At 40.3% G+C, this 27,372-nt stretch overlaps 1 protein-coding gene across 1 annotated transcript in view; it reads right to left on the bottom strand.

Moving 5' to 3' along the window:
- PAPPA2 (pappalysin 2) overlaps positions 1-27,372 on the bottom strand; it is a 299,157-nt gene that overhangs the window by 44,241 nt on the left and 227,544 nt on the right. The window contains exons 17-20 of the mRNA XM_009438817.5: positions 16,568-16,736; positions 15,073-15,208; positions 12,883-12,992; positions 1,094-1,165 (exon numbers count right to left, since the gene is read on the bottom strand). Of these exons, the coding sequence (XP_009437092.3) occupies positions 1,094-1,165; positions 12,883-12,992; positions 15,073-15,208; positions 16,568-16,736 (487 nt within the window). The remainder of the gene's footprint in view (positions 1-1,093; positions 1,166-12,882; positions 12,993-15,072; positions 15,209-16,567; positions 16,737-27,372) is intronic.

The raw sequence follows: 27,372 nt of genomic DNA on the forward strand, positions 1-27,372 counted from the left end.
TATGGATGACAAAACCTGTTGTGACTGAGACGAGAATGCTTGTACTTGTCACTGGCTATTCTTAGGTTGGGAGGGCTTAAATGGTGTGTGTGTGTGTGTGTGTGTGCGTGTGTGTGTGTGTGTTTGTGTGTGTGTAAGCATCTCCTTCCCCTATGACAGAATTTCTAGGTCATTGTTTCTTAGAAATATTCTGCCCTATTTAAAAGTTGACTTTTAAAATTAACTTCGATTTAAAAGTTGACTTTTAAAATTAACTTCAGTTAATCTAACTAAAGAAATCACAGCAGCCTACATCCCCCCACTGATTGGGGAATCTACTATGTGAAGAAGTAGACAAGATTTCTTGAGGTGGTAAAGGTCTAGTTTGGTTAATCAACAGTGGACAACAGGTCTACCTAAGAGATTGCAAGCATAGATGCCTGCATGACCCAGGCAGTTATTTTAAACAAGGGGCGCCCACCAGGTAAGTAGCCATAGGGAAAGGTAAAAGCTGTGCTAACTGGAGAGAGTTGCCCACCTGGGGTGCAGCTGCTACTCAGATCCAGCTAATTGTCATCCCGGTTGCCAGCTAGTCTTGTTTTTCAAGAGAAAAATCTTGGTGCAGAGTTTTAAATATTTATTTTTATTTGGGATGTGTGCATATGTGTGTAATGTTATATATGCACATATGAATTTTATATAAAAATCCTAATTTTTAAACATTGGCAACCAAAAAGAAAATTGGTTTTAGACACTGTGCTGGCCAAACAAACCTGTCAGTGGGCCATCAGTCTCCAAAGCCCTGAGTGAATTAAGCTCAAACAAGGCCCAGTTACAGAATCCCAAAACCATAAATAATTCTGACTTGCTTTTTAAGTTAGCTTTTATTAAGTCATTTAAAGTGGATCTCCAAAGATTTTGCTAAAACAAAACAAACATCAGAACTCCTAATTTCTGTAAATTTAAGATTGTGGAACCAACTTAATTTAAGAAGTTAAACAAAGGGCAGAGGAATAGGAGAGGGACCAGGTCCTAAATTAGAAGGATTCAAGCTCCATAAGTTAAATCCACCTGAGTTCTCTAGTCTGAGTTGGGGAAGGGGAGGCTATCTTACCTCACATGACTGGATGCAGTGGACTAAGACGGGGTCTGGGTGCCATTGACGCCGGCCAGTGCACACAATGCTCTAAGGGGAAAGACGGGAAAAACAGAAAACAAAATTAAAGACATTTGTTCTGTGTGAGAAGGGGCAAATCCTGAGCTCACCACAGGAGTCCAACTCCATTTCTCAAGCAGCTAGTTTCTAATTGTGTCCCATAAAGTGGATTGGGGCTATCTAGCCTTTCCCGTGCACACTGCCCACCCTGACAGATGTGGTTCAGGCAGAAAGTCTCAGTGGAGGAGATTTCTCAAAACTTTTCATCCTCTTTCCCAAGATACCTAAATTTTCAGAGTGGTGTAGTGTGGTTTAAAAAAGCATCCTCAATATTATAATGAGTTTCATCTGGTTTCAGGCATAATATTGGTTCCACTTATTTTGAAATTTTAAATAATGTTACAAGAAATTGTAAGATGGTTGTGCTGATCACACACAATGGGCTTTTAAAGATTGACAAATACAGTTTTACAGAGTCTTCAACTAAATGTGGACCTCAGAAATGCTAGATTATAAGACGTGAGTGCCCACACCAGGACTGGAGGTGAAATTGCACTCTGTAATTCTTGGTATCACCATGCAGCCTGCCCTGTAGGAAACCAGACAGTACACATACGCAGGACACACAGGGCTAGTGTGAAATCACTGCTACTCAAAATGACACCAACATCAAGCTGGTGGGAGCGCAGTTACGTTCATCTTGAGATGCTGGTGACTGCCTCTTTCCTGACGGCCATTTCCAGATGCATATTTAAACAAATAGTCATCTACTTTTTGTTAAATAATAATAACTCATTTTCACAAAACTTTTTCTTTTTCTTTTTATAGTTTAAAATTCTCAAAGAATATGCTTTTCTAAGGATAAAAGAAAGTCCCATGGCAGGTTTCAAAGAGAAAAGAAGGTTCTCTCCATAGCCTGCTACCAACCCACCCTTCTGCAGACCTGCATATTCACGCTTTAATCAGTCCAACTGAAATTCCATGCACTCAGAAGAGAAAGAATACATGGCAACATAGGAGCTTTACACGAGATAGCACCTACAGGAATTCTAGAATGCTAACAATGTGTAATCATTAGATTGGAGACATTCACATATGCTAATATGCAGGTCTATAAATATATACCTCATAGTCAGGTAGGAGAATGGGGATCTGCAATATTTTTCTGGAGTCGTACTGCTAAAAGCTAAAACTCCTCCTTCACAGCTTCTCTAGAGGGAAAATAAGTAGTATAAATCCTTATAAAGTTTGATATTCAAAACTTCATATTGCAATATTTGAAAGTGACTTGGCTTAAGTCATTATTGTATTAAAAGGGGATTATCGAAATAAATATATAAGGTAAACACAAAAGGGGTGTTCAGCCTACTGAAAAAGTGAGTTATTCTCCTGCACTTACAGCCATTTATGCAGAACCATTTGCATATCAACAGTAATTCTGTTAACTAGAAATAATTCTTGTTTATGCTTTAAAGCAGGTTCCACTGGAGCTCTACTGAGCAGTGGTCATAAATTTTATTATTTAAAATATCAATGGTTTGTACTACTTTGGGGTCCCAGATAGTAGCAATGGCAAAATATAATTTGTTCTTTGAAAGGTAAATGTATGAGAACTTTATTCCTTCTCATAGGAGGGTATTCACTATGGACCCCCAGTTCCCCACCCTAATCAGTCAGTTATTCAATTCAGACCAAACGTATAAATACCTCACTCACTCACTATGGGTCAGATTTTCCAGTGAGCAAGAGGATCTGAAAATCCATAAACCTAGTTGAGGCCCTTAAAGAGTTCAAAATCTTTAATCAGATCCCTGTTGATGAATATTTTGGTTATTTCCAGTCATTTGCTATAACAAACAAAGCTTATATATAAATCATGTACAAATATATCTGAAGAATAAATTCATAATAGTGGAGTTGACAATACCCACCTTATAGATTTTTAATGATGCATAATTCAGTTTTGAGACTAATTAATTTATACTGACATCTCTCCCTAACTGCTACAGAAATTGCAAAAGTTGGTGGTACCTGTGTCATATCCTTTCCTAGATTGCAAAATCCTTTAGAATAGGGACTATCTAGCATTCCTACTTCTTACCTCAGTGACTTATGGAAAGACGAAATTTTATAAGCATTTGCCAGCCACTAATTATGATATCGTGTCTCTAGCCTTCTTCTATGAAAATCATATATCTCATAAAGATGTTCCCTATTTATAAATATATGTATATGCCATTAATAAAACAAGTACTTAGCAATTATAATTGGAGGGAAATTTCAAATGTTTTTCAAGACTCAATTCTATGGGAGCATTTGAGGAGCAAGAGGGCTGTGAAACAGGAAGAAAAGCAAAGCAGTGAGATGGACAGGGAAGGGCTGGCTCCTGGTGAGAGGTGAAACAATTTTCTTTTCTTTTATTATTTATTTATTTATATATATATTTTTGAGACAGTCTCAGACACCCAGGCTGGAGTTCAGTGGCACAATCATGGCTCACTGCAGCCTCAATCTCCCGGGCTCAAGTGATTCTCCTGCGTCAGCCTCCTGACTAGCTGAAACTACAGGCATGTATCATATCAGGCTAATTTTTAAAAATTTTTATTTTATAGAGATAGGGTCTCACTATGTTGCCCAGGCTGGTCTAAAATTCTTGGCCTCAAGCAATCCTCCTACCTTGCCCTCCCAGAGTGTTGGGTTTACAGGCAGGAGCCACCGTGCCCAGCTGATTTTCTTATTTTCTGAAACACTTTTGAAAAATTACAATCATATAAAGCTATAATGATAAGAAAACTTTATATCCTTTGCCTAACTTTATCAAAAATTGTTAACATTTTCCAGAATATGTCACTATAGATTCAATTCATGTCTCCTATATATGTCCCTCCAATATAATTATACTTCCTTCCTCCCTATTGGTAACAACTATTCTGAATTTGTTATTGTACAAATGCAAATCTATGCATTACTATGTTATTGCAACTATTGCAATTATGCTATTAGCAAGCAACTTCTTGCATGATTGAGTTCCAGTATCTAAATGCCAAAGATTTGTTTTGAACTTTCCAACATAAAAAAAGTTTAAGAGAAAATTAGTTTAAAAATTTCCTCCTGATTGGACAATTTGAAAGTTTCTAAAAAGCAAGGTGAAAAGAAAGGAAGAAAAGAAAATAGAGGGAGGAAGGGAGTGGGAGGGAAGGAAGAAAGGAAGGAGGGAGGAAGGAAGGACGTGGGAGAGAGAGGGGGGGTGAGAAAGAGAAAGAGGGAGAAAGAAAGAGGAGAGAGAGGGAGAAAGAAAGAAGGAAAGAAAGAGAAGGAAAAGAGAGAGGGAGAAAGAAAGAGAGAAAGAAAGAAGAAAGAAAAAGAAAGAAAGAAAGAGAGAAAAAAAGAAAAAGAGAGAAAGAAAGAAAGAAAAAGAAAGAAAAGAAAAGAAAGAAAAAAGAAAGAAAGAAAGAAAGAAAAGAAAGAGAGAGAAAGAAAGAAAGAGAAAGAAAGAAACAGTAAAGGTTACTAGGATGGTCATAAGTCACCATGAAGGCTGTTGCCTGGTTAAATGTCTTGTTAAAGGTCACAAAACTCAAGAATAGCCAACAATAAAGGCTAACAGAAAATTGCTCAATTATTTTTTAATGGGAGTAGTTATTTGACAGAATGGGCTGCTAATCACATCAGGGCACAGAGTTCTGCCAATGTCCACATTTGTGATAATTTCCTTATTGCTACATGTATGTGCTCCTGAGTAAAACATCCTTTGCATGTTTATTTAGACCATAGCACACTACCCTGCAACTTGCTTTTCTGTTCCTCCTCCCCTTTCCTCCAAGACACTCTTGTCTACTCTCCTCCAGTGATGGGACACTTGATGCCTAGAGGGAATGATTCCATGCTTAAAAATGATGAAAAAGAAGACCTTTCCATGACTCATATCTGAGTCTCCAATGATCTGCAGCCAGTGTCACTGGAACTGTTACACACTGTTGTACCCATCAAGAGGACACTTTGGGGGTGGGGCTGAGCATTAAGAGCCAGAGGGAAGAGTGAGGTCATTTGGTTGGAAACTGTGGCTTTTGCCAGCGTATTATCTTCTCGTTTTCTTCCTCCTTCTCCCTTCTCTTTAAAACAGTCATTTTTATTTAAAGCACTATTTATGTTTTGGGGAACAATTTGGGAAAACAAAGTTAGAAATTATAAGATTTGATATAACTGGAGAATTCTGTTGAAAAGCTGGGAATTTGAGAGAGATTTCACATAGTGTTAAAGGCTCTTTGCAAACCTATTTCATGTATCCACAGGAAAATCTCATTTATTTGGACCTCACTAATTCATAATTATGGTATTCCAGAAAAAAAGTGCTGTTTAGTCTGTGGAAAAATGAATTTATGAAGCAAAATAATAGGGGAAATGAGATGTCATGATGAATGTCTTTGTACTTCAGAAGGAAACACTTTCAAATGCTATTTAGAAAAACTCATTTACATGCAAACAATTGCCACAATGTGTTAAAAAAGTTCTCCATGAAATCAGTCTCCTGAAGGACTACTACTTTGCAAAACATTAATTTTTCCTATTTTAAAGTCACGAGATACAGTAAAACACTCTCTTGACATCATGATTAAGGATAATCATAAAAATTCAACTTAACATAAGCTGTTTGGGAAAACAAAAAGGTTTTCTTTGAGAAATGGCTCTGTGGCAGTCATCCTTTTCTGTGGGCCCTTTGATTTCCTGCAGCCACCTCCTCCTGAGTAAAAGATGAAATAAATCCCACATTGAGGAGATACCGGGGGTGAAGGAGAAGGTATCATTTCCATCCTCAGCAGTAGTACAGTTTACTGGGGAATTGGGATTAGCATGGCAGAAAAGAAGAAAAAGAATAAGAATCTAGAAAAAAAAGGGATGAGAAAATAAAAAAGTGCCTCTAGTGAAAGTCTGAGGGAGCTTCTCCCACTTGCTGGGTGCAGGTGCCTTGGACAACAGGAGTGTCTGTGCTGCTGCAGGTGCAGGGGCATTGGGCGGAGGCCTTTGATCTGGGCACATGAGGACATGAGCAATGGGCATCACCATTGACGATTTGGCTGCCCCCTGCCTGTCCCAACTGCCAGGTCCCATTGCTCAATCACCTTGGCTGGCAGACATAGATTGGTCTGGCATCCTTCCTTTCTGTCAGTATACTCCTTACCCCACCAGAAGGGTCTAGATCCCCGTGCGTAACAGGTGAAGGAGGAAGACACCATTGCAATGACAAGGGCCTAGAAAGTCCATCTGAAAACTTCAAACCCTTACCTATTGTCTCTCACATCCAGCATGCCCTTGACACATCTAAAAGTACTATATTTTCATCCTGCCTCTCTTCTCAGTCTCACAATAAAAAGCTTTTAGAAATTGCTTCTGTTGTCAGAGGTGTTCCAATAGGAAACAGTGAATAGCCATTAGTTCCTTTCTCAGCACAGTTTATAAAAGAGACAAAAAAAGACAAATGACCTAGACATTATTGTATATACACACACGTGCACACATATACACACACACCAACTATAGAACCCCATTTTTCTTTACTTTGCATGGAGATAGCTAGCGATATCTTTTCAGGGATGGAGGATATTTCCAAGGGGTAAGATTTGTACTAAGTGAACTGAAATCTCATTTCTATTTAATTAAGAACTATGTGCTAGAAACTGTGCAAGACATTTCACGTGTTATTTTAAATTTAATAACAACCATGCAAGCTAGATATTATCCTCACCCTTGCAGATGAGCAGACAGAGGCTCCAAGGAGTAAGTGACATTGTATTTGAACCCTGGAGGACCTCATTCTTCCTTTTATGTCAGTTGCTACTTCGATATGTTTTTCATCAAAACGCCAGACTACCTAAGACCTCAGAAATTCTTCCTTTAATAAAAATGTATTATTCTATAAGTCAGGCAGGAATACAAAGCAGAACCCCCAGAGCAAAGCAAATAAACTCTGTAGGCATCTAAAAGTATACTTGATATACTTGATTTTTTTTTTTGAGATGGAGTCTCGCTCTGTTGCCCAGGCTGGAGTTCACACCATTCTCCTGCCTCAGCCTCCCGAGTAGCTGGGACTACAGGCGCCCGCCACCACACTGGGCTAATTTTTGTATTTTTAGTAGAGATGGGGTTTCACTGTGTTTGCCAGGATGGTCTCAATTTCCTGACCTCATGATCCGCCTGCCTTGGCCTCCCAAAGACTTGATTGTTTTTTAAAAACAAACACAATTTTTTTCACAACAAGAAAAAAATAGTATTATAAAGAAATATCTCTTTTAATCTATTGTTTTTAGACTTCAGGGTGGGGGGAGTATGGAAATGAGGGGCTTCTCATAGTTGAGAGGAATGACTGATTCTTTATTTGATAGGCAAGTTAACTCAAACATATACTGGGGGAAAAAAAGACTATAGCAAACAGGGTGAGACAGGGAATACTGCATTGAACTGGGAGTCAGCAAAGTTGGTGGCATTTATTTTTCTATTTCTTGCCAGCTGTGCAATATTGAACAGGTCATCCAACAACAGCTAATGTGTCTGTAAAATAAAGATAATACAATCTTCCTTTCCTGGCTTATTGGTTTGTGATGAGACTCAAATATATACGTGTGTGTGAATAATATATCACATATATATTTTTTTCACACATATATGTTTTGAAGACAATAAAGTGTTATCCAAATGTAACGTATCATCTTTCATTACAAAGAATGACGTCATTGGAAGCAGACTAGAGAAAATAATGCAATTTAATCCATTACTCTGTACTCTTTCCAGATACAAAGGTATTTGAAATATGGCACATAGCAGGAATTTTCATGAAATAGGCAAGCATCATTTACTAAACAAATGAGCCATGCTCCAAAGAGGCGTGCTTGTATTTAAAATATTTATCTTGTCAGTATTTTATTTTGTAATAGTGGTGTTTCTTGAAGCATTACAGTGGAATTACCTAAGGTGCTTGTTAAAGATGCTCATTCCAAGACATCTCCAGTCTTTCTGAAGGCTGGAACCCTGCTGTTCTTTTTATATACTGCCCAAGCAATTCTTAAGGACACAAACATTTAAGATTGAGTACAATATAGAACAACTCCCAAGATAAGCCAATTGGAGTTACAAGGATTTTACTCGACATGGAGTTTCATTTAATAAATTGCCTTGGTTTATGAAGCATTTCTTCTTATTTATGAGGACAAGGTTAGATTTCGCACCCCGGGTGAGCTGCTGAGTGCCACAGAACCATAGCCATCATGAGATCATCTGCGGCTGGTGCATAATCTCATCCTAGAGGCCCCGAGATACATAAGAGCAATCATCTCATCATCATTTCCATTGCATCCAGTGACTTCTTTTTTCTTGCTTTTCTTTTACTATAAAATTGCAATTTCCTAAACACACAGCATCCTTTGCAAGCTTTGTTTGTAAGCAATATTCTTTAACATAATAACTGTGAAAGAGCAGAGAGAGCACAGGTAACAGCTTGCTTTGCTACTCTGTGATAATTAGTGTTATCATTGGTTAACTACTTGGTCTTCTTTTGGCATAAACGGGATTGATTTGGGGTTCAAGAAAACATTAAAATGTTGTTAATTATGTTTTCGACTTCTGAAATTCTGATTGCTGGGAATTTTTCTAGAAACAAATAATCTTTCTAAGGTAAGGACAAGACTCATTTTGCAAGTTACCTCAGCTCTTCCCTTACATTCTGGAAGCAGCTAATTTAACGATTTCACTTTGTTTTCACATGGAAATGTGACACAAGCCTCAAGAGTTCCAGGAAAGCAACTGCATCCCTATCAATACTGTGAACTGTGACAAGCCATATAGTTTAGTTATACACCCAAATTATAAAGAGCAGGGCAGAATCTCATACAGATGAGAAGAGGCAGGCAAACTGAGGGAAGCAACCTGCCTCAAATAAGAATGGCAACTGATCAAGAAAACTTACTATGCATCAAGTAAGCTTAGGTCTAATCATATGTTTCTCATCTGATACTCACATTAACCTAATGAGATCAGTGTTATTTCCACTCACACATGAGGAAAAGGAAGCACTCACTAGTAAATTGCCTAAGGTTATGCAGTTGGTGAATAACAGAGCTCATGAGTTAAAAATTCAGCTTTTAGAAAATATGTATTTTTTATTGAAGGGTCTTCAGTGTTTCTTTGCTAACGTCTTCAAAATCATGTCTGGTCAACCTATGTCAAAAACCAAGAATTTACTGACTAAATCATAGTCATGATAAATGCAATGATACAAATGATCATGTTTGATATACTGGCTTAAGGAAGATGTTCCACATTTTTTTTTTCTGAGGTGGTCAACTTAGAATTGACAAGGATATGTCAATAAGAAGCTGCTGAAATACATCCAGACTCAGAAAAAAATATGCATTTACTTCTGAAGTAGAAGATGGTGCTACCTGCATGTTCTCACTTGTAAGTGGGAGCTGAACAATCAGAACACATGGATACAGGGAGGAAATTAACACACACTAGGACCTGTCAGGGGGCCAGAGGGAGGGAGAGTATCAGGACAAATAGCTAATGCATGTGGGGCTTAATATGTAGGTGATGGGTTGATTGATAGATGTAGCAAACCACCATCACGTTTACCCATGTAACAAACCTGCACGTTCTGCATCTGTAACCTGTTACTTAAAATTAAGTTAAATTAAAAAGAAAGAAAGAAAATTGTGCTACAACAGTTTATTTGCTCATTCAACCAATGTTTCTAAGAAACCTACAAAGTGCCAGGCACTGAAAAAGGCATCAGGAATATAAACAAGAACAAAATGCTATGGAATAGAAGTAAATAAACAATAATGATTTCCCCAAAAGGATAGCTGAAAAAAGGGAGGCTTTAATAGAATAGAGAAAATTGTTTTCCAGTTTAGAGTCAAGTCTCTGTAATTGGTATCCCTGCTGCCTTCATGAAGACAAATGGACTGTCATTTTCTGGAATGTTCCATTAGAAACACAGAGGTGGAAGAAACCCTGCTGACTGGAGGGCTTGCACTTGGGCCTCACAGACCCTGCATCTTTGACTGTTCCCAACAGATGCCTTGTGGGGTGGATGGTGAAGCAAATGCAGAAGGATCTATTTCAGCTCATGCCCAAGAAAAAGAAAAGGCTCGTGCATGCCCAAGCCTTTCTCCCTTTGCCTGCTTACAGAGAAAGGGAAGTTTTTCATCATAGCACACTGAGTTTATGGGGCTGAAAGAAAGGGTCTAGACCATCTGGCACACCATGAAACATGAGGCAGAAACTCTTTCTCCAGGGCACGATAATTCCAGCTGCTGTAGTTTAGCTAAACCTTAACAGCAGACTGGAGAGTGAAACTGAAAGTCTGGAAAGGCCAGGGGATGGGAGAACCTGCGGAGGTGTTTTCTAGCCCTCTCCTTCATACTCCAAAGCAGTCTTTACACTGCCCTCAGCACTGAGGTGCACTCCACCTCCACTCAGAGTTCTCATGAGGCTCCACATCCTAGGAAGGACAGGCAATGCCTGGCAGGATCTTGCCTGCCTGCTTCTCCTGACCTCATTCTTTTACCACTATCTTTCCTCTCAGGACCACACATACCCTGGTTTCAGCCAGATGGAACATTTACTATTTCTTACCCTCTTGAGTGCTCCTCTTGATCACAGTTTACGACCCAGAGGAAAAGCTTTTTGGTCAGTTTCCACTGATCCTTCCCCAGCTCCACCAGGCTCCTGAGCAAAAGACTTGGTTGCTTCCTCTCAGGTGGTCCCATAACACCTTTACTATGTTCAAACATTTTCCCATGTGACATCATCATAGATATCTGCTTTGGTGGCCAAATTGTGAGTCCTTAAACAGAGGGACTATTATTTTTCACCTGCACATCCCAGCACTCAGCATAGCTCATGGCACATAATAAGCCTCAGTAAATGTTTGTTGAATGAATGACTAACTGAATTAATAGGATTGTGTTATTCTCCATTCCTCACCCAAATCACACTTAGAGTACTTTTTTCCTTGAACCTCCTGCTTTGACACAAATCCATGCCCATAATAAAGCGCAATTAACCTGTGAGGAAAAAGCAGAGACCTGAGGATAATGTTTGAATGAAATGTGGCATATCTCTGGAGTCCTCTTTTGGTCATCCAATGGGAAGAGACTTGCAAGAATTTTGTTAAACAGTCTAATAATAAAGTAACCAAGCTCTTAGGCTTTCTGACATCCCCACCCTCCCCTATTCTAAGAAGAAACAATCAGTTTACAACACGATTTTCTCCATTTAGCTCTTGCATAGCCTTTTCTTTCTCTTTCTCATTCATCCATTTCACAAATATTTATTGAGCACGTATCAAATACTAGGCACTGTTTCAGGATCTAGGGATATAATAATGAATAAAACAGACAATAATCTATCAATGAGCTTTTTATTATAATGGCAGAAAAAGATAAAAATAAGTAAGTAAAATATGTAATACTCCTGGTAATGATAAGTCCTAAGGAGGAAAAATAAAAGAGGGAAAGGAGACAGAAAGTGTCAGGGGAGTTAAAATGTTAGATATTAATAGAATAACCAAAGATGGCCTTCCTGACATTTGAGTAAAACTCTGTAAGACAGAAAAGAGCAAACCATGCAGATATTCTGGAGAGAACATCCTGGGCTGAAGGAAGCATAAGCGCAAAGGTTCTGAGGTGAGGGTGTGGCTGGCATGTTTAGGAAACAGCCAAGAAGCCACCAAGGCAAGATTAGGGTGGGCCAAAGAAAGCATGAGGGAGATGGAGTCGGAAAGGAAAAGGTGGCCACAGGAGAAAAGGAAGCCGCAATGCTGAGAATCCTGGTTTCAGAAGAATCAAATGTGCAGATGTAGACATCAATGCGAGTTTTGACAGGAGGGCTGGCTAACGTGGCCAAGCCCCAGGAGCCAGAGTATTTCAGAGGTAAGGAGAGGGTTGCCATAAGGTCAGAAGATGACAGCAGCATTGAGGGAAGTGAGTGTTTCATTCTGTTGACATTGGATTCAAATGTGAGTCATTTTACAGGGGAGGGAGGAAAAATGGTTTGCAAATGGCAATAAGGAGAGAGGATGATGCCTACCCTTCTTGCAGGCCCAGGGTTAGGAGGGGCATGAGGGAGAAAGCAGCAAAGAATGAGCCTTGCCGGGAAGGCAGAGTCCCCAGTGGAGAGCCAGGTTTCAGATAGAAAACGAAGCAAATGGAAAGAAAGCCCAGAGAAGAGGCTGTGTATGTCGTGGATTTTGCTGATGACTGACTTTGAATAGCAGATGTCCCAGGAAAAGGATTTCAGGTTTAGAAAGGGTGGGAGATGGATAAAGGAAAGGCAATTCTCTTCCTACTCAGTTCTTTAGGCACTCCCTTGCTTGCAGTTTTATTTTCATCTTTTCTAATCCATCCTTTTATTTACATCCTTCTTTCATCTTTATACATTTCTTTGGCTTATCCATCCTAACCTGTCCTGTCCCATTTTTCATTAGTAGTAATTTTCCTTTCTGTTTCTTATGTCTCTAAGCTTTCTTTCCATCTTATATTTCAAACTTTCCTTTAGATGTGGGATATCTTTGTTTTCAAGCTTCCCTCTTTTTTCTTTTCAATGTTTAATCCTTCTTTCTAGGAATAATCCATGTGGTTGTTTGCTTTGAGGATGCTTTGAAAGCCTCTGAAATTACTCCAAAAAATAATGCTCCAAGTGTTGCTCAGCAGACTCATGTCTTTGGCACATAACAATGTCCCTTTCCTCACCTGGACTTTGACAGGTTCCATCCAGTGCTCCAGAGTGTCAGCAGTGATATTCTCAGGTAGCATCACGGGGTCACTGGGGGGGATTACACACAATGGGGAACACACTGCACCTGAAAGAACAGAAGTTTACAGCAGAGACTTGAACTTCCCAGATCTCATTCTTTTTCTTTCAGGAATCAATAGCTTTGAGTTTTTAAAGAACAACTGCTTTCATCATGGGTCACCATATTATGATGTTGTAGGCAGGGCTGATATTCATCTACTGTGTTCCTGTAGGAATACCTTCATACTAATTGGTAAAGAGACTCTGCCCCACCCTAACTCAACTTGCTGCAAGTGTCCCCTCCTCTGTCCTGTCCAGGATAACCCCTCCTCTGGAATGCCTGCATTTCTACATGATGTAGTAATTGAAAGATTAACTCTTGGCCCAGCTGGCCTCCAAGATCCCCTCCAGGACTCTAGCTAGACAAAGTCTATCCTGATTGGCTCATAACTTTTAAATATATCTAATATTCCTGTTTACATGGTCTCCTGGAAGCTTATAATTGCAACAACTACTACCTAAGAACTTGACATGCTGGTGGTGGTGGTGGTGGGTGGCGGGAAATGGCCCAGAAATTATAAAATTACTCCAGAGACTATTCTTTCTATTGCTGCACTAAAGATAATTGCATCAGCAGCCAATAAACCTATTTGATTAAAGGAGGAAGCAGTGAAGAATCAGAAGCAGAGACTTTGGGCATGTGTTGGTCTCTTGTAGAAAAATCTTGCTCTATTCCCTTCCACACAGAGTCCAAATGTCTCCTAAAATTATATTAAGAGAAAATACACTCTCTAGGTTCTCTATTTCCTCATCTATAGATTTGATGATTTCCAAGTTTCTTTTTAGTCCTTACTGTCTAGGTTTCTATGTTTTTCAGTGACTTTTATTTATTTATTTATTTTTTTAACTTTTTTTTTTATTGTACTTTAAGTTTTAGGGTACATGTGCACATTGTGCAGGTTAGTTACATATGTATACATGTGCCATGCTGGTGCGCTGCACCCACCGACGAGTTAGTGGGTTCAGTGACTTTTAAAACAATCAAAAGAACTACATCCCTCTTAAGGCCTCTAGATATGTGAGTATATGATATTTTAATGCAGAAATTGGAGGCTTGGAGGATGAGAACCTGTTTGTGAAATACCACCCAAGAGGCGCATCTGAATTCCCTGATACTCTATGCCTGACCACAAGACATCACTGTGCAAAGAGCACCTTGAAGATGGCAATGAGCTTCCTAATTAATGCAAATTATACTCATTGGCATTGGTTAGAATGTCCGATAAAATTACTCCTTGCTAATGCAGTTCAGAATTTAGGAGTAATCTTACAAGGTTTCGCATCAGCTACAACTCTTTCCTATGATATTTAGGGCCAGCCAAGGCAAAGTTAACATGACTATAAATCAGCTCTGGCCACGAAGACCTTTAATTGTAATTGCTTGAATAAGAAGTTGTCCATGACTCTGGAGCCTATTCCTCTGCAGAGAAAGAATGGCTGAAGAATGATGCATGAAAGAGGAATCTCAAATCATCCCTTTCAGTAATTCTCCACTCCAGTAACAACCACAGAGAATGAAGTAGAATGGAGGAGCCCAGCAGACACATGCTATGTGGCTACACAGTCCCACCTTTCATCTTGGAGCTACAAACCATACCACAAATCCATCTGGTCTAGGCCCCTCAAAGTTGCCATAAATCTCAATTTTACTAAAGCAGCTAAGAGTCAACTTGCATTTCAATCCACTCTTCAGGGAGAACACTGTCTGATTCGAGATTCGGCTGGGCGGGCTGGGTGCAGTGGCTCATGCCTGTAATCCCAGCTGAGGTGGGCAGATCACCTGAGGTCAGGAGTTTGAGACCAGCCTGGCCAACCTGGTGAAGCCCCATCTCTACTAAAAACACAAAAATTAGCCAGGTGTGGTGGCAGGCATATGTAGTCCCAGCTACTTGGGAGGCTGAGGCAGGAGAATTGCTTGAACCTGGAAAATGGAGGTTGCAGTGAGCTGAGACTGTGCCACTGCACTCCAGCCTGGGCGACAGAGCAAGACTCCGTCTGACAAAAATAAATAAAATTAAAAAAAATTCAGCTGTGCTTAATAAAAGAATGACATAGAAATTGACTTTAAGATTCACTCCTATCCTTACCAATCCCATATCCTTGTTCACATTTGTACTCCACAGAATTCAGCTCTGAGGGGGGTGGTGGGCATTCTCCTTGCAGATTCTCACACAACTTAAACTCCTGGGTCCACAGGCCCTCTTTAGTGCAGAGGATGGGAAGCTAGAATATCAAAAGTAAACATCTTAATTATTGTTTTGTTAACTTTATTGAGAGTTGAAAAAAGTGGTCTGATTAAGTGGTAGTATTCTCCAGTTCTAGAACCTGGACCAAAAGACACTATTGAAACAACATATTGTTACTGGCCAAAAAGAAAAAAAAAATTCTTTGCTTTTTCCAGGCAGAGGAATCATGATGACAATTTTTTTCCACTAATGAAATGCATTAACAATGTATTTTCCTTTATATATAGGAACACAATCAGCTATCAACCGAAGCTCATATATTCAGAGCTATTTTTGGAATTGTTTCCCAGATGGTGTTGTTTTGCACTGATTCACCCCCTACTATCACACAAATGTTGCTGGTGGCAAATGTCAGATTTTTTCAAGACGAGTTTCATCCAGTGAAACCAATTCATAATATTTCCTAAAGGTGTGTTTTTGCCTTTCTGCTTAAATGGACACCTCATAGTTGCTTTTGGTCTCACCAAAATTCTATTCCCTTTCTCCACATGTGTGCTGGTTTGTGTAACTCTTGGCTTCACGAATTATACTCTATCTAGAACATAGAGAGTAGCACTAACTCTCAAAAGCCCAAAAAGTAAGATTTTAGAAATGTAGGTAGCCCTCCCTTCATCTGGTCAACTTGATGGTTCCTTAACCCATCAGTGCAACCGGATGTGCTTGATTTCTCAGGGGGTCTCATTTTCTGCCATATTCTTTTCACATCTGTTCCATGGTGCTTACCTTGGAGTACTGGAAACTAAGATAACAGGTGCCAAGGGAGCAGACAAGGACGCTGACCTTTGCCTAGGAAGTCTGCTTGACTTCCTGTCTCATGTATGTGTGTGAGGCTTGAAAGATTCTAAAATAAAATTGCTTTTAGTCACACAACAAAGATAAGACTGTTTTTTTCATTTGAGACCTTTTGTGCCAAAATCCTAGGGAGAGGAAGAGTCAAACAGCACTTCCAGCTTTGCCGAGGAATTTGTGTTTCTGTTCAGGACTCTGTTTTAGAAAAATAATAATACTAGTATTTGTAGCCAACTTATGTCAGTGGCCATCCATGAGAGGAGATCACATTGCTAAATCAGGATCCCAGCATTCTTTTTGGAATATACCTGGTACTCTACCCATTGGATTCTTCTTACCTCAGAGGAAGTTCTGAACTCAGGAGAGAACATTTTAAAAATGTGGTATTTTCTGAATTTTCTATTGCATAATACCAACACTCCCGATTAGAATCCCAAGTCCCTGCCTGTTGGAATTCTTTAGAAATTTCATTTCTCAAATTTCTTGGATTGGGCATCAAGATTAGAGCACAGCCTGATCCAAAATAAGTTCAAAAAATGTTCCTTACCTTTTCACGTTCCTGGTTACAGTTGAGCACACACTGGCTGTCCAGGCTGAAGCCATTGGTACATTCATACATGCCTTCAAACACAGGAGGGGGTGGCTCACACACCACAGGAATGCAGCTGCCTTGCTCCCAGATTCCACCTTCCAGGCATTGTATCTTCAGGAGCTTGCTGATAAAACATAAAACAAAAATAGCTCATCAGAATCTCTCAAGAAGGTCATGAAAGAAGACTTGATCCTCAGCAATGTGGCATAAGAATTAGCAAATAGGCAGGGACAGATGGTTCCTGTGAGCCATATGTCCCACTGTCCTAGGCTAATTTCTAAATCATGGAACTAAAAATAGTAATGTTCATTTATTATTCAAAGTAGTAGTAAATATTGTATAGAAATATTTGATCTATTGCTCTTTTTTTAAATTTTATTATTATTATACTTTAAGTTTTAGGGTACATGTGCACAACGTGCAGGTTTGTTACATATGTATACATGTGCCATGTTGGTGTGCTGCACCCATTAACTCGTCATTTAGCATTAGGTATATCTCCTAATGCTATCCCTCCCCGCTACCCCCACCCCACAACAGTCCCCGATGTGTGATGTTCCCCTTCCTGTGGCCATGTGTTCTCACTGTTCAATTCCCACCTATGGGTGAGAACATGCAGTGTTTGGTTTTTTGTCCTTGCGATAGTTTGCTGAGAATGATGGTTTCCAGTTTCATCCATGTCCCTACAAAGGACATGAACTCATCATTTTTATGGCTGCATAGTATTCCATGGTGTATATGTGCCACATTTTCTTAATCCAGTCTATCGTTGTTGGACATTTAGGTTACTCTTAAGAGGGTTTGATAAATAGTACAGCATCTAAATTGTAATTGGGTTTTCTCTGAGATCTTCATCTTGGAAAAGACTCACATCCAAGTACAATGAAATGTCAGGTAAGATGGGGTACAAAAAAGGTTATCGCACATTCAGAGAACTGATCAGAAGTGATTTGAGGATCAACAGTGTTGATATGGCAATATAATTGATGAAGTTGCTACTATTTATTGGTTCTTCAGAGAGGGAAGAAAGTGCAGCAATATGAGTTTTCTTTTAAAACAGAGATTCTGAACCTAACTTTCAGAAGGAAAATAACTTCTGAGATGACTGCTCCATTTGTTTACAAGTTTATTTTTCCTTGGAAAGAGTTCATAACTTTCACCAGCTTCTCAAAGTAGACATGACTCAATACTGCCCTGGAAGAATTGGTCCTCCTTCTCATGCCCAGACATGGTCCCCAACCAGAGTGACAGCATTTGATGTGGATTGGAGTCAATGGAATTAGGGTCCTCCCTACTGAGGATTCCATTCCATTCCCCTTTTGACTCACTGCAGTTTGAAAGTGCTTTCCATTTGCCATTTCAACATATCCACTTCTAATGAAAAACACTCCTGGTTACAGATAAGCTTGTAATTCTAAAATATAAATAACCCTTTGGCCATTGACTCTTTCAAACATGTGGCAGCCTTAAATCACCATTTTCTAGTCTCATTACGCCCCTTTTAAGGTTAAATATGCCCACCAACCCTTGCATGTTGTCTTCTAACTGACTATAGTGCAATACCTCCTGTGGCTTCTGCAGCAGTAGTAAAACATTTATCACATTGTTTTATAAATGCACGTGTGACTGTCTTTCCCACTAGATTGGAAGCTTCCAGAAGCCAGAGGCTATGTGGTGGTCTTGTTTGTAATTCCCAAGAACTAAAATGATATCTGGTTTATATTCGGCATTAAGTAAGTATCTGCTGAATTGAATCATTGAACTGAAACTAACAGCATGTCAGGTACATTGCAAGGCACATTCGATAACACCGAGTTGAATCATTATAATACTAATGAAATCATCTTTTTTTTTCTTTTTCTTTTTTTGTCTGAGATGGAATTTCACTCTTGTTGCCTAGGCTGGAGTGCAATGGCGCGATCTTGGCTCGCTGCAACCTCTGCCTCCCGGGTTCAAGTGATTCTCGTGCCTCAGCCTCCCAAGTAGCTGGGATTACAGGCACGTGCCACCACACCTGGCTAATTTTGTATTTTTAGTAAAGACGGGGTTTCTCCATGTTGGTCAGGCTGGTCTTGAACTCCCAACCTCAAGTGATCCACCTGCCTCAGCCTCCCAAAGTGCTGGGATTAGAGGCGTGAGCCAATGTGCCCGGCCTATGAAATCATCTCTTTAATCCCCACTTCACAGAAACACACTGAAGGATGTTAAGTAATTTGTCGAAGATCTCACATCACAGAATTCATTCAACTTCAAATAATTTTAATAATAAAATATTTTAATAGTTAAACATATGTAAATAATATATACTTAGAAATAAGTGGAGTGTTTTATTGTTAAATAATTATTTAGATTCATGACTTTATTCCCAAGGACATTTTGCAATAGAAATCTAATTTTTGGCCGGGCATGGTGGCTCACTCCTGTAATCCCAGCACTTCACTTTGAGAGGCTGAGGCAGACAGGTCTCTTGAGGTCAGGAGTTTGAGACTAGCCTGGGCAACATGGCAAAACCCTCTTATCTACAAAAAATGCAAAAATTAGCCAGGCACAGTGGCACGCACCTGTAGTCCCAGCTACTGGGGAGGCTGAGGTGGGAGGATGGCTTGAGCCTGGGAAGTCAAGGCTGCAGTGAGCTATGATCATGCCACTGCACTCCAGCCCAGGTGATAGAGACTGTGTCTCAAAAAAAAAAAAAAATCTGATTTTTATGACTGGAATTTTTTAGCATCATAGTCTGTGTGGACATGTATCTTCTAGCTATTAAAATAAATGCCATTTTTGATGTATATTTCAAGTGTTTGGCAAGATACCTATGTACATTATTTTGTTGAATTCTCCAAACAGCACTTTTTTTTTCTTTCCAACTCTCAGGTTCAGGGGTATGTGTGCAAGTTTGTTACATGAGTAAATCGCGTGTCACAGTGGTTTGGTGTACAGATTATTTCATCACCCAGGTAATAAGCATAGTATCCTGTAGGTAGTTTTTCCATCCTCACCCTTCTCTTCCCCTCCACCCTCAGGTGGGCCCCACTGTCTGTTGTTCCCTTCTTTGTGTCCATGTGTACTCAATGCTCCCCTCCCACTTATAAGTGAGAACATATGGTATTTGGATCAAACAACATTTAAAAGTAAATGTTATTATCCACACTTAAGAAAACTGAGCCTGAGAGAAAATTAAAGCTTATTCAAAACACACGGTAAACTCTGCAGGCAGGATGCAGACCCAGGTTTGCTCACAGCAGAAGCCCCCGGTCCTCCTGCCACGTCAGGCTCTGACTGTTCCTGGCGTGCTCCACAGTTTTACTAATGCGTCCTCATCCTGGGCTGAGCACTCAGATGCCCTGTGTCCCAATGCCACATCCATAAGTGGGCAAAAAAGAAGTTTCACTTTAAATTTTTGTATTGAGTAATGAATTACATATAGAAAAATATGCAAATCTTAGCGTACGGCTTGAGGAAGTTTTACCTGTGAATACAGCTGGGTAACCACCAGTCAGATCAAGATACAGAACATGTCTAGCCCCTAAGAATTCCCCCTTGCATTCCTTCCCAGTTAAATTCCCCCCACCCTCACAGCGTACTATTTTGCAACACCAGACACTTCTGACTTTCATCAGCATAGAGGAGTTTTGCCTGGTTTTAAACTTTATACAAATGAAATGTATTGCTTAGTAAGTTTCTTCTTTCCCTCCAGAAAGATGACATTTAAAAATGCCTCTCCAAATCTATTTTCAATTAAAGGTTTGCAGCTCTTTTTTACTCTAACGAGGCTCCTTTTTGTTCCTCTCCTAGAATGGATATTTTACTCCTCCTTCACACTGCAGAGTTTATATCCTCTGGGGACTCTCTTCTTTCTACCACCTCCCACAGATGAAATCCTTCCCCTACCTCTGCTGAACTGATATCCCCCAGCTGGAGAAAGCAGGCAATACCACTGACAGCAGGGGAGAAGCACGGCTGTAAAAACTTTGCATGTCAGCATGGTTATAAAGGAAAACCCTTGCTTGGCCAGGACGATCATATTTTGACTTGATGTGGTATTTTTCTCTGAATTGGTTGGAATACTTCAACCATGGAAATAGTCTTCCCTTTCCTTGCCCAGAGTTAAAGAGCCATTCAAGAATGCCAATTTCATATATTTCCTTGCCAGTTTAATAACCTCAGGGGTGAGAGCAGACAGATCAAACTTGGATGGGGAAGAAGAATGTAGCCTTCCATCATGGCACCCAGACAACGCGACAGGCCCTGCGCTACAAACCACCAGCAACACAAGGAGGGGGATGGCTAGAAAGCAGCAAGAGAATAGAACAGTTACACCGGACCCAGACTGGAGAGGAGGCACTGCAGGCAGAAGTTGGGAGGGGTTGGCAGAGAGTCCCAATTCCCTAGGAAATTCTGTTTTCTTTCTGCAGGGGTTCCTTTGCCCCTCTCAGCCTCAAAGATTCTTTTTCCTTATGGTTTGTTCTCCCTTGTACAGAAGACAGCTTTGCACTGCCGTCTCTCCATGGGCCTCCCAGGACTTCTGCATCTCTCTACATCAGACAACCAACATCTCTAAGCCGCATCCACAGCCTTCTAGCAAAGCATTTGATAGGTTAAGTATCTCGGGGCCCAATAGTGAGGGCTGTCTCATTTTGCCTGATGTTCATGTCATGGATCCCAGCTTATGGCGCAAGTCTTGAGAATTCATGGTATGGAACTTGGCACTTCAGTGCTATGAGCTGGTTGGATTGTGCCAGGAATTTAGAATGTTCTGGATTCTTCCTAGTCCCAAGAAATTTGGTTTCCCCATAGGGCCCTTGAAGAAGACTGAAGCCTAAATCTTGCCACCAATCCTGTTCACGGTTTTGTTACCTAGCGCTGTTTGTGGCCCTCACAAACTCATATGGTGAAATCCTAACTCCCAATGTGATGGTATTTTAGGGAGTAGGGTCTTTGGAAGGTAATTAAGTCACAAGGGTGGAGTCCTCCCAATGCCCTCATGAGAAAACACATAAGAGCTTGCCCTCTCTGTGCTCTGCCATGTGAGGACACAGAAAATAGACAATCATCTGGCCGGGCGCGGTGGCTCATGCCTGTAATCCCAGCACTTTGGGAGGCCAAGGTGGGTGGATCATGAGGTCAGGAGTTCAAGACCAGCCTGGCCAATATGGTGAAGCCCCCATCTCTACTAAAAATACAAAAATTAGCCAGGTGTGGTGGCAAGCGCCTGTAGTCCCAGCTATTTGGGAGGCTGAGGCAGAAGAATCGCTTAAACCTGGGAGGCAGAGGTTGTAGTGAGCTGAGATCGCACCACTGCACTCCAGCCTGGTAGACAGAGCAATATTCTGTCTAAAAAAAAAAAAAAGAGAATCATCTGCAAGCTAGGAAGATACCCTCACCAGATAAGGGATCTGCCAGCACCTTGGACTTCTCAAGCTCCGGACCTGTGAGAAACAAATGTGTGTTGTTTAAGCCACCCATCTATGGTGTTCTGTTAGGGCAGCTCAAACTGACTGAGACACAGCAATGGATGGACTGATCCCCAGTGCCTCTGCATTGCTTCTAGTTTGGTGATGTTGAGGAGTGACCTTTGACACCTTTAAAATCGTTAATGAAAAAACTGGTTTTATTCACAATGATCCTTTGTGTATGGCTTATGCATCAGGAACCAAACGACTCCTTGAAGTCATGAAGTGAATAGATTGCATTTGAAAGAATGACAGCATTGGATACTAGACAAACAGGCCCTTACCAGGATAGAGATTCCAAAACATCTTTGATAGCCCATGCCAAGTACCCTCCATGTAAAACATTCTACTTGCTGTCTATCAGCTAAAATACCTCATTTGTAGGCAGGAAATCACGTTAGTAACCATGAAGCGATTTACCCAATGTTCGCACAGCAATTCATAGATTTCAAAGTTTTCAAATCATAATATAACATTCTGATCATGAGATCAATGATTTCCAACTTACATGTGTAGACCAATCCCATCAGAATTATGCAGAAGCCACTTAAAAATCTAGATTGCTAGACTTACTGCATTAAACCTCCTGAGAGTGGCCCAGGACTCTGTATCTTTAAACCTGCCAGAAGTTTTTATGTGCAGCCAGGTTGGTAAACTACTAAAATTCATGCTACCTTCTCATGCTAGTAAGGTGTAGAAACCAGAGAGCAAGATCATCCACCTCACAATCCTGTAACTGTCCCATTTGGTCTTTGCTAAGCATCCAGTCTTTTGGCTAGGGTTGTTAGTTGAGCGTTCTTGCTCTGTGATTTCTTCCTTACACTGTAAATGGTATCATGAGGAGTTGGGGTTAGGGGAAGGTTTGTATTTATTTTCCCTCTAACTTCTCCAGACAAATCAGCACAATTTCCAAGTTAGAAGGTGCTTTTCCCCATTTCCAGAACTTATGGTATCCACCTAATGCTGAAAACCCAGCTGTGCTCTTTCTGCTTCTTACATCATTGCTAGAAATAAAGATCTTGTAATCAAAACTTGGCTGAAAGTTTGATTGATGTCGCTTGAGGCACACATAGTCCACACCATCCTTCTATCACCATTGTAGGGTTTTCGAGAGTAACATTTATTTTCCATTGGAGAAAATAAAAGTATGATTTGTTGAGTCCCAGAGAATTGTCATGTCTTTGCTGATCAAGGGGACCTGGTGTCTCCAGTGGGTACTCCCTCAAGAATAATAACAACAACAGAAAAACAATAACACGTAGAGCACTTAAGTGCTAACTATTGTATAGGAAAATATACATCTATACTATTTTGTCCTCAGACCCACTCTGTGTGATAGGGACTATTATTGTTTAAGTTCTTGATTCCCTCACTCCAGATATTAGCCTCCTCAACCATCCCCAGCTCCGTAAACGATACCATCATCTGCCCTGTTGCTCAAGCTTGGAACTTAAAAGCCATCACTGATTCTATTCTTCCTCTCAATCTTACCTTTTTGGTCACCCCATCTGCTTTCTTCTAACCAGTCAACAAGTCCTGCTTTACCTCCCAGGTGTTTCTGAAAATTGTCTCTATACTTCAGCATTACCACAAACATTAACACAAGCCACCAACTCTCACCTCTTAACTGGACTCCCCACTTCTCCTTCATATCCCTTCCCAGCCAGTCAGCAAACACTAGTCGGAGGGAACTTTCAAAAAAACACATTTCTCTGTGTAGAATATTTCAATTGCTTCTGTTAGGATGAAAAATGAAATCCAAACTTCTTTCTTTAGCCTACGAGGTCCCGTGTGTTCTGGTTCCATTTTCTCCAACTTTATTCAATGCCACATTCACCTTCCTTAATGCACTTCACCAACACTGGACTTAGAATCCCAAGCACAACCCATGACCTTCCCAGCCTCAAGAGTTGGTGCCATTCTCTCGAGTCATGATGCTTTTCTTTTTTTTTATCTTCTCCTGACTGGCTCCTTTTCTTTCTTCCTATCTAAGCATAATTCTCACCACCCCAGAGCATCCTTATTTTGCCCCTCTAACTTTTTCTTTTTTAATCAAAGCACCTTTTTTCCTTTCATAGGATGCATACCCTGAATTATTTTGTGTATTGGTTTTACTTGCTTATCATCAGCTCCCACCACGGAAAAGAGTTTGGTGAGGACAAAGCATTATTTGCTATGATATTCCCAGTGTGCAGCACAATGCCTGGTACCTAATAGCTGTCAATAAATATTGGTTCAATGAATGTATAAATGTTTATTTTATAGATGAGGTAAGATTTAGAAACATAAAATAACTTGCCTGGGGTTATCTAATTGGTTGATGGCAGAGCAGGGATGTGCACTATGATGAGTCTCATGCCAAATGCCTATATTATAAAATGGAAGCACTCACATTTCTACCAATGGAGCTATGGATAAATTACCTCTCCTCACTTAGTGCATTTGTGCTGAGGATCCCCAAATCTTATCACTTAGAATATCCCTAAAAAGAAGATGTAAGGGAAAGAGGCAATTGCATGATTTCCATTGCATGAATTAGAAAACTAAAGCATTAATTAGTTGTTTTGTCTGATACATGGTCCATTTTTGAACTGAAGTTAGAAAGCCTTTTCACTCTGAATACACTTTAGCCTCTTACTACACACAGTGTGGTACCTAGAGCAGCAATATTAGAATCACCAGGGAGCTTGTTAGAAATAAATCTCAGGATCCACTTCAGACTGACTCAACAAGAATGTGCATTTTAAAAGGACCCCCAAATAATTCCTATGCATATTAAAGACTGAGAAACAGTGATCTAGACCATTTTAAAAGACACGGTTCTCTACTTAGCCCCAAACAGAACCATCAGCACTTCCAAACCCCATGCCAGTTTTCCTCTAACAAATTGCAGGCCTGGTTTCCCAAGCCAATATCCTAAATAGGGAGCAAGCAGACTTCAGACATGGTAAGTCTACAGCCCAACATAGTTATTGTGCACTCTCTAATACCAGGTCTCCTGATGTCCTATTCTAGCCCTTTCTACAAGATAAGAAATAGCATCAGCAGGACTATCCAACAAGACATATTAGATTTGGCCTTCTTCTCTGACCAAAAAAAAAAAAAAAAAAAAAAAAAAAAGCCCCTTACAAAGCTCTTCTCACAAGTAAAATAGAGCCTCTCTGAAAAAATGAGCCAACTGCTAACTCCTAAAAGTGTGTAGACCATTTTACTTCCATGTCCCGCCCCTCACTTTTATCTTTGGACTTTCTTCTCCTAAATCTTATGTCTCCAGATTGGCAGGTACAATAATGCCTGGTCCCTAGGTCTGAACACCTAAACCCAAGTTTGGGGCCCCTTCTCCATTTTCCATTGCTGATGTCTTAATCATCTACATCTCCTTTCCTAGTCTCTCTCACATCAAGTTCAACAGCTCCTACTTCATCTCTTTTCATGAGTTTCTTCCATTCTCCATGCAGCCAACAGATTTTTCTGCCAAATATACCCAGGTTACACCCCAAACTAAAAACAACATGAGGTTTCTCCATTTCATGTGATTTAAACACAAATGTATACAATAGCTATTAGCATTATTTCACAAAGTCCAAATATCAATTCTCATCAGTGCATGGTTGAGAAACTGGAAATTACACCAAAATTCAGGGGTGAACTGGACTTGAAACATGAAAACATTTAATAGGAACCTCTTTCTTTAACCATTCAATTACTTGTCCATTTATACATTCATTCAACAAATATTTATTGAGCACCGAGAATATGCCTATTTATTATATTAGGTCTTGCGGCTGTAAAAACAAATAGAAATATTATAATAGGGTTGGAATACTGACCTGAGAGAGCTGCCAACACTGCCTGCAGACATGAAGAATATCAGCAAAGGAAGCCTTTGAGTGGGTTCACCAGGTAGAGAAGCAGAGGAGGATATGCCAGGCAGAGGGAACAGTGCAGGTGAGAACACAGAGATTTTCAAAAGTCTTAGCCAAAACTGTAAATGGAGAAATGGAGGAAATATGCATATCCCCTCCACCTCTCCTTCCCTCCCTCTCTTTTCTACCTACTGTTGGGGAGAGTCAGGGCAGGGGAAGAGCCTGAGGGAAGTCCACTGGAACAAAATTCTGGCAGAAAAGAGCAACACACTGTATACACTCAACTTCAGGGGGCAGGAGATCTCATTTGTAAGAACTTTTGCATCTTCACAAAGTTTTCAGCACAAGAATTCCTCCAGGTATTGTTATATTTCTGTTTCTGATCAGTCTGACTCACAGACAGGCATGATTGAAAGTGCTCACAGGTATATACACACACTCACACCCTCACCTGGGAATTAACCACTGCAGGTCACTGTTGCTCCTTGAGAAAGCAAAGTTATTTGCATTGTCCCTTATCTGGGAGCCACAGCAATGATAAGACCCTAGTTTGCTAATGTGTTATCAGAACCTCTAAAAAGTTGTGGTATACCTAAGGACCTGGAATATACACAGGTGGATCCTGCATTGGCCATACTCCTGACATTACATCCCTTGATGTGGGCTGGAAGAAAAAGAGCTGATTAGCATTTACCTTGCCCTGACTGAAAAGGGAGAATCAGAAGTCATGGTGGCTTCAGCAGGCCTTTAGTGGCTGCACCTGGGAGATTCCCATCAGGAAGAACCGGTGGCAGTGTAGCTGAAAGCAGGTGCTTTGGAATCAGGAGATGTTAGAGCTCTAGCCTTGGTGCTTAATAAATCTCTAACTTTAAAAACATCACATAACCTCTATTATTCTCAGCTTTCCTAGCTGGAAAATAGGGATAGTCATACATTCTTCACAGGGTCATAAGTAGATTATGTGAGGCAGTATATTTAAAGCACGCAGTACAATGAATGGCACATGACCACGATCAACAAGCAGCGGAAATTACTAGCTATCCCTGATGATCAGAAGATCTGTTCAGCCACACTCCTCTCTCTGTCTCTCTCTCTCTCTCTCTCTCTCTCTCTCTGTGTGTGTGTGTGTGTGTGTGTGTGTGTGATGAGTATGGAATGTTAACATTCTGCTCATTTTCTCCACCCTACTTAATTCTTCATATTTCTGTCCCACCCAGAATCCCTCAGGAGACAGTTTATGAATCAGTTTGGCCTGGCTTGACCCCATCACTAGAGAGCAAAAGCAAAACCACAACCAAAATGTTCACTCAATGGGCTGAAGAAAGGGTGAGCCAGAGACACAGGAGGAGTAGGACAAACGAAGATCAGAAAGAGCAGCAGGGGGTGAAGTTACAGGTTGAATAAAGTCCTACTGGTTTATATAAAACAATTAAGCTCTTACTCA

This window comes from Pan troglodytes, chromosome 1 (assembly GCF_028858775.2).
Source record: "Pan troglodytes isolate AG18354 chromosome 1, NHGRI_mPanTro3-v2.0_pri, whole genome shotgun sequence".
NCBI lineage: Eukaryota > Metazoa > Chordata > Mammalia > Primates > Hominidae > Pan > Pan troglodytes.